This window comes from Cystoisospora suis (assembly GCF_002600585.1).
Source record: "Cystoisospora suis strain Wien I chromosome Unknown contig_271, whole genome shotgun sequence".
Classification (NCBI taxonomy): domain Eukaryota; phylum Apicomplexa; class Conoidasida; order Eucoccidiorida; family Sarcocystidae; genus Cystoisospora; species Cystoisospora suis.
The window spans coordinates 65,709-75,569 of NW_027153073.1; the positions used below are offsets into that span (position 1 = coordinate 65,709).

Here is a 9,861-nt window from a genome sequence, read left to right on the forward strand (position 1 = left end):
AGGCGCCATAGGCTTGCAGCACGCCTTGCGCGGAAGATCACACATTACCGGGGCTCGCTGGCCTGCTTGACAGTAACAAGTCACCCCGCATACGTTCGGGCACAAACCAGAGAAAAAGGAAGGAATGCAGGACCTCGACCCTAGTCCCTGCTCTGAAGTCCCTAGAGCCAAGTAGAAGACCTTCCAGAGGGAGTGTTTGAAAAAAAGAACACGGCGCTGGTGAACGCTGACTTAACAGGCTTCCCAGGTTGATGATCTGATTTCGTGTGATCTTTCTCTAGCATCCCCTTCTCCACAGTCGAAAGGGAATGATTTCACAAGCTTCCAGCAAGAATGTGAACGCCCAAGGTGGGTTGACGTGGTTCTGTCGGAGGGCCAATACAGGAACGGGGAGGGGGATGTGCGCCATTACTTGTAGCTGGCAACGAGACACCAGACGCCCATCGCGACGAGGCCCCCAAAGCTCAGGCAAAGGAGAATCACAATGTAGGGGTCTTGCCACCACTTTATCAGTCCGCGTACATGCGAAGTCTCATAGACGTCGGGATGGAATTCTATCAGCAGACAGGACAGAAGGAAACGACAGCCAGGAAGGACAATGGAACGGCGAAAAGGGAAGGCGCAGTACACAGCACAGCGAAGCTATCACGAGTGCGGTCTACGATTCATGCCTCCGAGTAGCATGTGGCCCAGGCGCCCACATGATCGAACCGACCGACCGCCGCCCTGGAGGAAGTGACCGCGGTATCTGATGCGTATCGGAGAGACGCCGGCATTCATAACACTGAACCCCAGACTACGGCCTGTCCCACGGTTGCCACCCGTTTTGCACGAGAGTCTGTAGGTAGCCTAAGCGCCTCTGATTGGAAAATGATTCTGCAGCTAACATTGTTACTACGCTTCCGGAGCACACTCCACACAATCACTCCTAGTTGCCGCGTCTGCTGCTCTCATTGAAAGGTCAAATGGGTGCACCAACGCTATGGGCAGTATCCTAAACTACCGAGAAGCTGGCATTCACCAGAGCCTGGACGACCTTACCACTCGCGTGAGCCTGTAGAGCTAGACCACATGTGCAAGAAGCGACTCCGTCACAAGGTGGCCGGCCACCGTTGCAATTCGATCCTGACACACAAAACTGCAACTTCCTTTCGACTTACGCGCGAGCTGGGCAAAAGCGGCCTGCAGAGTAACAAAAGCGTTTTTCTGTCTCTCTACCTCCTGCGCAAGTCCGCTTGTTTTCCCGTTTGCCCTGGGAGCTGAACTTCTTCCTGTTTGACCTGATGCCGCTGTAGCGTCCGTATGTCGACCGGAAGAAAAGTATTCCCTGTGTTGTGAAAAAGGCCTTGAAAATGCGTAGGGTGGCTCGAGGGGGTCTCCATCTTCCCCACGAAGCCGCAGACTCCTGCCGGGTGTAGAGATATCTCCAACATCTTGGTTGGACCTCACTGACGCTGGGACCAGCCTCCCTGATAAAACATCGTCAAAAGGGAATGCCCTAGTATCTGACTCCTCAGACCTTCCCCGACCAAGCGTGTCCCCGGAGAGGGTCCTTCCAACGTCTCGGGGAAGGAGGTTTGCGAGAGCGACAACTATATCCAACGGAGCTCGTGCACCCGGGGAAAGAGGCTGCGATTGCCAAGAAAAAACTAGTAGGAATAGGGGGAGGCCGGAAAGTATCCTCAGAAGGTCCCTCCTACATCTGATTTTTCCGGATGCTGCACTCAACGGGACGCACCGAAGGGAAGAAGAGGGAGGTCCGTGCCCTATGGTACGGGAAGCCCTGAGGCATGTCATCCCCGAGCCAGGTGCCTTGCCATGCGTCTCCATGGGTGATCAACAGAGAAGGCGGCAGCTCAAGAAGTGACTCCTCCTGACATGAAAGGCGCGACAGTATGCCTGCATATGTAGGAGGCTGGTGAGGACATCGAACAGAGAAATAGAAGTAGACAAAGGCTGCCACTGCTCCGTACCGCGCGGCTGTAGGCGGCGCTCCTTGCGATTGAGCCGTGCAGTCCGGAGCTAGAACTGGATGGCTCAAATGCGCTCAGCACTCAAGCAAAAAGACAAAGACAACGGTGAGCTGCGAGAACAGCTGCTTCACATCCATTTTCGGAGTGATTTCAGAGAGCCGCCAAGCCTCATTGGGCTAGGATGCGACGTGCTGGCTCCTGTCTCTTACTTCATGCATCGGCTTCTCGGTTGGGCAGGCGAGCGCCCGAGAGCGCTCTGACAGGTTCCCAAAGACGGGCAGATCCGAGTATAGCGGCTTTGGAGAAAAAAAGACGTGTCTTCAGAAGATATACCGCCAAGGAAAATAAGCTACCGAAGCAACGACCTGCCGTGAGCTGTTCAGGCGCAGGCCCTGGAAGTGGAACCAGAGAGGTAGTCGCCGCTAGCCGAGATGGACTGTCGGAAGACACGGATGGCGTTTGATGCCACAGTGTAGTTCTCCGTCGCATATTTATCACCCGAGGCCTCTAAAATTGAGAGACCGCCAGTGCATTACAAAGAAAATCCACAGTAGGACAAGGAACGCAGATAACCGGAGGCTGAGCTGTTCACTGCGACTGGTGAGCTCTTGCCTTTACTGTCTGTAGTGCGCCAGACTGCTAGCCATGCAAACGTCGAGCTAAACCGACACACCTGGCCCTTTCATGGACACGAATTCGAACCCACTAGCTACGGAGCTGCGGACGTCCCATTTTCATGTCTCAGTCGAGATTGTGTTCGTGGACTTGCCGAAAATGTTGCTGCTTTACTGCCTCCCTTTCTACGCTCCCTTCCGCAGGACAGGCCTGGAGCCGCACTCCCGGTGACGGAACTTGTGGACCAAGCAGCTCTCCACACTCCGTTCTTTCTTTTTTTTTCTCTCTGGTATCGCATGCATATGTATAAAAACGCTCTTGGTTTGTTTTTCAGGGGTTTGTCCTAGGTGAAGACAAGAGCGGGCGTAGCCGGTGGCTATGAAGTTTGGCTGCAGTCGGCTGGGGTAATAGCGTTCTCAAGAGCGGTTTCCTCTTCCCCTCTTTCGGTCACGTGTTCGACCACAGTGTCACTTTACAACCACTGGGAAAGCCATCCCACACAATCGTCCCTCAGATCTCATTTACGGAGCCTGACAGCACTGAACGCAAACCCTCTGGCGGGTTTCTTATTTCCCCTGAGGAAGAAGGCGAATGCCCTTGCCCTCCAGGAAATCTCGCTCCCAGTGCAGTCAAGTTCGTCAGCCGCCGGTTCCTCCGGCCTCACAGTGTGGCCAGAGTTCGACCGCATCAGTTCACAATGGACTTCTTGTAAGTGTAGCTGCCGCCACCTACGCCCGTTCTCCTTTTTTTTCCGGTAGACTCCTTGCCTTCACTCACACTCGCGGCCCGGCTAGTCCCTTGTGGGTGTCTTGTGCATTCGCTGACTCGTAGGGCAGGCGGATGGCGCACCACTGTCTGTCGGTACGCCTGGAGTGAGAATGCTCCTTGTGCCACGGGTGCCTGGGGGTTCGCTGCTTTTCTACAGGGAAGCGCTGGTGAGATGGTGCCACGTTACTTGTCTTCAACTCTGCGGGGACAGGGCTTTCTCTGTTTCGCCCTGGCCTTTGCACTTGTCTATCTTTCCGTGCGAGTCAGTCCGCAAAAAACGAACTTCCGGAGCCATGTCCCCTTATCGTCTGGTCCTAGCTCCTCACTGGCAAATGGTGCCTTCTCTCCTCCGGCTCCTGCACCGGCAAAGAGCTCGGACGTGCTGTCCAACGTTCGACCTGTATATGCACGGGGAAACAGCTATGAAAGGGAGAGCCCTTTCCTAGTCTTCCCGCAGATCGAAAGCGCAAGCGACGAACGGTCTAAGGGGGGTAGCCCGAACTTTTCATTTCTTTCTACTGGGGCGTGGATGACTCAGAGGAAACTCGGTAAGATGTTTCTTAGCAAGGTGTCGGCGCAGATGCAGGCTCGTGCAGCCTTGGAAAGAGGCCACCTTCCTGAGGAAACACGCGAGCAGGAAGGAGAAGAACTGGCAGTATGGGAAGGGAGAGGGCCTCGCTCTTGGCAGCCTGCTTCGGACTTGCATCTTGAGGAGCTTGGTTTAACTGCGTTTCAACCGGGAGGGGGAGGGGTTGCAGAGAAGCAGAAAAACCAGCAACAGCAAGAGAGAGAGGAAACGTTCCCGCCTGTCCGAGGAAGCGCGTCGAATGAGCCCCCAGCTCCCACGCCGAAGAAGCTGTCTGGCGATGATACTGCTGCAAAGGCTGAACCGGTGTCAGACAAGTCTGACTTCTTTTCTCTTCTCGAGACCAAACATTCTATTCTTCTTTCGCCCTCCGCGAGGGGCTCGCCTGCTCGCCGGGTTGCACTCAAGGGCCACCCTGAGCTACGCAACCGGCTTACACTCAGCGACACTGGTACGGATTTCGCCAAGCTCTCCCGCTTGAGGTATTCTGGGCCTCAGTCCCCTAAGTCTCAGCCAAACTCTCTCCTGCACAGCTTTCAATCACCCGTCATTGGAAGTCACCGCACTCGAATCTCTGATGCTCGCGCATCCCTTTTCGCTCAAGAGCGCCGAAGCCAAGCCACCATCCCGGCTTCTTCACCGGTCTCGCATCTCCAGGTAGGAGCGACTACGCAAATTATTGACGCTCTGTTAGCCACAGCGCTGAGCGGAGGAGCGTCCGCCTTGGCGCAGTCTGGCGGCTTGGGAGGTCAGCAGGTCGTGTTAGGCGGACTGCAGCCCTTGGCACTCCAGGGTGCAGCATATCCGGCTCCTGTAATGATGCCGTATGCACAGCCTCCTCCAGAGCCGGGTTTGTCCACCACTGAGATCGTACTTATTGCTCTGGGGGCCTGTGTTGGAGTCGGCATCCTTTTAGCTGCTTTATACGTACTGTTTTGCTCGGGAAGGAGAAGACGAAGAAGATGAGCCGAGTGTGATGCGTGCGAAGAAATATCGCAGGGAGAACGGCCCTGATTGAGATACGTTTTGTTTGGCTTTGTCGGCACGGGCGCTCGCGAGTGGGATCAGTAGCTGGCAACTGATAGGTGTTGTGCGCGGGAACCCCGCTTCCTGGGCGAGGTTGAAAAGCGTTCCAAGACCTCACGGTGTAACCTGGGGCAGGATACCCGGCCAGTGTACGTTTTCACGACCGTGCTCATCTCTCGATGAACTGAAGCAAAGAAAAAACTCCAGCACCGCTTCCTGTTGAAGTCGTGCAAATGGGAAGCACCAAGCGTTACTGCGGCGTAGGAGCTAGCAATGCGTGCACCAGTCAGGACAACCCGCTGGGGATAAGTCCGTGCTGTTGTATACGGACTATTTCTGGCATAGGTCGACTGGAGGGGTTTTGACCGGCGGCGGGGTGTGGCTCTTTGTTCAGTAAGATCACAATAGGTAACCGGTCTCCGCTACACCACACTTTGGTATTTGGTCCACCCTAACAAGCTGACAAGAGCATCAGCTGGGGAACTTCCGTCGTTCCTGCGACAGTGACTGTCCTGCCTTCTCGCCCCGTGGCAGTTCCCGAGCCCACCGCAGATTTTTTTAGTGAACGAAGAAGGCCACTGGCTGGACTGCAGCAGAGTCTCTTGGGGGGGATTAGCACAACGCAACCGAACAGCGCCGCGGACGGGCCCTAGCACAGCGGCTTTCCATAGACACCGTATGGGCGCACCCCTGTGGAAACTTCGTGGTTGACAAAAATGGCTCGCTCCCGCGTCAACATGGCAACAAGAAAAGAAAGGGCGGGGAGGAGCGCTCGGAAGAACTGTGATCTGCGTTGGACCCAGAGAACTAAATACTGTGTCAGCCCACGGGGTTCCGAGCTTTACGTCGCATACGGCATGGGTACTCCTTAGCAAAAGCAAACGCACTCACGACCAACGCTTCGACCAAGCTGATCCAGTCTTTGCTGGTTCGGTTAAGGCAGGCTGCACATGGAACACGAAGCGTGAACGGTACGACAGGGTGCACACGGGACACGAAGCGTGAACGCAGTACTCGGTTTTGAAAGTTCCTCTTCCCGTAGTCCGACGTGTGGGTCTGATACGACGGCAGTCATGGGGTCGCGCGTCGCTGCCACCGTCACCCCCTTTACCGGGCAAACTTCCCGAGAAGCGAATCCACGCACTAACGGTCCATCTAGCCCATTCAGGGGCGTAGACGTCGTGCCACGCCGACGCCAACGACCAAAACAGCCAGTCTTGTATTCCTTTGGTTAAAAAATCCACAATCACAATTGTTCTTTGACTCGAATAACAGTTGAACTCTGCTATACGGACTGAAGTGACACACTAGGTGTTTAAGAAGCTCAGAAGAGAACCACTTCGAACTTTTCATTCCAGACGCGTGCAGCAACGAAGTGGTTGGCAGAGCTTGACAACCACAACACTGAACGGCTCAAAGCTTCACGACCGACGCGGCGTGTCCGAATCACTTCCCCCCTGAGCTGCCCGCTCCACATTGAGGGCGACTACGCGGCTGAGAATTCGCCAGCAGTCGCCAGCATGCCAAGACCCCGTAAGAAAAGAGCACACAGCTTCGCTGATTGCTTGTAGTAGTGGAGGATCCCTTGGCCGCTCACTCCCATGCGTGAAAGAAGGTGCGGGATGCAGACTTTTTGTCTAGGACATTTGATTCTTTCCGCGCATTGTCAGCTACAGCTCTGTCCGGGTTGCCGGGGACCTGCTGACGAACTCCACTTTTGCGCCCGCCGCGTAGACTTACTTCCTCTGTTGGTGATTGTCTTTAGTCCCTATCTCAAAAGTGAGACGGACCCGAACACCCTCGCTTTTACCATCGTCGCCCGCAACTGGTGACTGTTCTGCCCACCGTACCTCTGAGCTGATGATGACAACGAATCCAAATCGTTCCACCAAGAGTAGGGTGCGAAACCTGCCGCTTCGATCCTCTTTTTGACTGGCACTTCCTCACCTTCGTGGAAAGGTTTGTAACCCACTTAGATGGATCACCAGTTTGCGGCTATGGCAGTCTTATCTTGCTCTTTCTCACTTTCGCCCAAAGCGGACTCTAGTAAGTGATGCTGCTGTTCGTCCAAGTCAAACATTGTTCGCGGGTCTTCATCACTGTCGCTAAGCTCACTCCCTTCAGCTACCGTCGCACTAACTTCTCCGATTTCTTCCCATTCTACTTGTTCATCCTCCTGTCCGGGTTGTCCCTCTTGCTCTTCTGCTCGGCTGTGATCCCCCAGATCCTCTTCTTCTCTCTTGTCGCTACCTCCATCTTGCTCCCCGCTCTCCTTACTCTTTGCTTTTGAGATGTTTTCTTCCTCTTTCGGATTCACAGATGCCTCGACATCGGCGGCGCTTCCCGGGGAGTGCTGCGCCTGGACAGACGGGAGCTGCTTCGGAGCTCCCGCCGGACCAAGTGCGCGAGGCAACCATAAGGCACACTCTGCCAGGTTCGGAGGGGCAAGATAGGATGACAATGAAGCCTCATTTGCCCACGCACGTATACAGGCTAGAATATGCTGGAGAAGCCCAGGCTGAGCTTCCTGTGCCTTCACGTCTGCAGCTACAGAACGAAGGAAGGCTTTTAGAGGATATGAGGACACCCCGTAACGGCGGAGAAGAGGAACAACTCGGGTGTACTGCGCAACAATCACCACAACAGAAAACGGACCCTAGCGTTGTCGTTAATCCAGGATGAGTGACGGCAGCGACTGACAGAGAAAAACCTTTCTGTCTCGGCTGGACAGACTTTTCACGGCTACGACTACGTCAAGGCGAACCTTCTGGGCTGATTCGAGGCGCTTTCACACAGCACTCGACACAACTGTGTCCTTCGATAGAGATTCGAAGTGATTTCAGAATACGGAGGAATCGTGTAGATCGCAGGGCAGAAAGCAGTCTCCACGTGCGTGTTCACTTTCTCTAGATGCAGACACCTCACCGCCGTGTCTCGGACATGCAAGCTTCGCAGTCTGTGAATGTATTTTCCCGACGAGGGACTAGGCAGGCAACAGTCATACAGCAACCACACCCGAGAGTAAGGAATCGGTGAAGAGAAAAAGAGTCGGAAGGCCGATACAGGTGCCCGATAGACGACTCCGATAGTAGTCACGTGCCGCCTGAGGCTTAACAGGGTGTGAGCATCACAGCGTGAGAGAACGCCTCTTCTACAAAGGTGCCGGGGTGCATACTCATGGTAAAGTAGAAGGTCGTCCCTACCAAGGCTTCATGATGCGGTGACGTAGTACACCCATCAACGACCGCGACAGAGAGTGGATTGTTGTTTTAGCTCCTTTGCGTCTAAGTGAATGACGGTGGTAACTAGAATGACACCAACACTTGAGGACACCGCTAGAGAACGAAAGAGCTCAAGTCACCCCGTTACGATGTCGGCGCTCACCTCTTTGAGCTGAATTAGGATGCTAACAATGGCACTCCAGTCTCGATGACGCAAAGCCATGTCTAGACACGCTTGCTGTGTCCAGCGTTCGTCCCTAGCGCAATACGCGCACACCCCGGCGCGCAAGCGGAGATGCTGCCAGATAAGGCATAACCTCTGAAGCATGTCGGGGGAGTCGAGCAGCACGTGGTACTGCATCAACTGGCGCAGAATATCTCCTATAAGAAGGGCATGATTCTCACGCTCGCACACAAAGGTTAGAAGCGTCAGTACGCGCCTTTCCACACCACCCGAAACGAACTCAATAGAATAGCTCTTCTACTCATTCCTAAAGCATCCTCCTCTCAACTACCACCATGATGTCAACGGGTTGTGCATACATGTACCCCAGCAATGTTGGGGAAGATCTGAATACATACACACTGACCTAAGAGAGGAAGTGGACCATCAACCCTATAGAAAAAGAGGTGAGGAACTCAAAATTATTCCTGACAAAACACGGCGATGACTGGAGTAGGTTCGTGATACATGGACGTACAGAGGAGGTGTCATCAACAGCGTGGCAATGAATGAGAGCATTACCTATACACGTTTATATTCATTGTCCCAAAGACACGGTGTTTCCACTCGGCGCCCTTGATATTGTGAAGAGTCTCGTGAGTCGTATGGTTGTAGAGGAAACCTTATCGCCCCATCTGAGACTGTCACTCTCTACAGATCCATTGTGTCTTCAGGACTTCACTTCCGTGTCTGCATTGCAATGCTGACTCAAGAGCCTGACCATACTCCCCAGTCAAAAGACGCATCGAATAAGAACGTCTGATCCGTAGATACTACACTGTTGGGTTTGGAGAAATGATGTGCATGCCATAAGTAAAAAAACGGCGGCATTCATGCTGCGTATCGTGGCATGAATGACCAGCTCCTTGACATAGATGAACTTGTGCATCCCTTACCTCTCCTAAAGAAGACACAGACATCAAAAATGAATGTCTGGAGAACTCGATGAGGCAATACTTGGTGGCTCAAGAGAGAACGCATGTACTCAAGAGCTACACTCAGTACATACGGTATAGCCCCACCAACAATCATATCCTCCTCTGCCGGACCTTTACCCCCTTCCGCGTCACTTCCTATGCGGCCTGGAGCCCAAGGGTCAAGAAGTGCCTGAGTTCGTTGACTGCGAGTGATGGCCCCACACACTCCACCTTCACAATGACACCCAAGGGGCGGAGATACGATAGGGTCTAAGCACGAAGTTTCATCAACAGCTCCAGGGAAAGACCGCAAGGCAAATGAAGAAGGAGAGTTGAGTTCCACGCCGAAAGCAGCGTCTAGAAGCAGTTGTCCGGGATGCAGATTCAGCACCTACAACAGACGGACGAGCAGGAAACAGAAGCAGAAATCTTAACTAGACGACCTGGACATCTCAGAGACGCACAGGCATCGACGCCGGAGGGGAAGTCTGCCAGTCCAGCGTAAGCATGCCCGTGAAAGAACAAAAAGAAG

General features: G+C 53.9%; 3 protein-coding genes across 3 annotated transcripts in view; 1 reads left to right on the top strand and 2 right to left on the bottom strand.

The window, feature by feature from the left end:
* Positions 1–7: 7 nt before the first annotated feature.
* On the bottom strand, positions 8–2,600 carry CSUI_000691 (uncharacterized protein). Its single transcript, XM_068060922.1, has 2 exons — positions 1,161–2,600; positions 8–554 (listed from the first exon to the last, which is right to left on the bottom strand). Exons 1-2 carry the CDS (start codon positions 1,828–1,830, stop codon positions 409–411), a joined length of 816 nt encoding a protein of 271 aa, XP_067927105.1. The 5' UTR covers positions 1,831–2,600; the 3' UTR covers positions 8–408.
* Positions 2,510–5,176, top strand: CSUI_000692 (uncharacterized protein). The gene has a single exon (XM_068060923.1). The coding sequence runs from the start codon at positions 3,529–3,531 to the stop codon at positions 4,906–4,908; it is 1,380 nt and encodes a 459-aa protein (XP_067927106.1). The 5' UTR covers positions 2,510–3,528; the 3' UTR covers positions 4,909–5,176.
* Positions 5,177–6,122: 946 nt separating this feature from the next.
* Positions 6,123–9,861, bottom strand: part of CSUI_000693 (uncharacterized protein) — a 10,909-nt gene continuing 7,170 nt past the window's right edge. The window contains exons 7-9 of the mRNA XM_068060924.1: positions 9,309–9,720; positions 8,353–8,570; positions 6,123–7,591 (exon numbers count right to left, since the gene is read on the bottom strand). Coding sequence (XP_067927107.1) covers positions 6,950–7,591; positions 8,353–8,570; positions 9,309–9,720 — 1,272 coding nt within the window. The 3' untranslated portion in view covers positions 6,123–6,949. The remainder of the gene's footprint in view (positions 7,592–8,352; positions 8,571–9,308; positions 9,721–9,861) is intronic.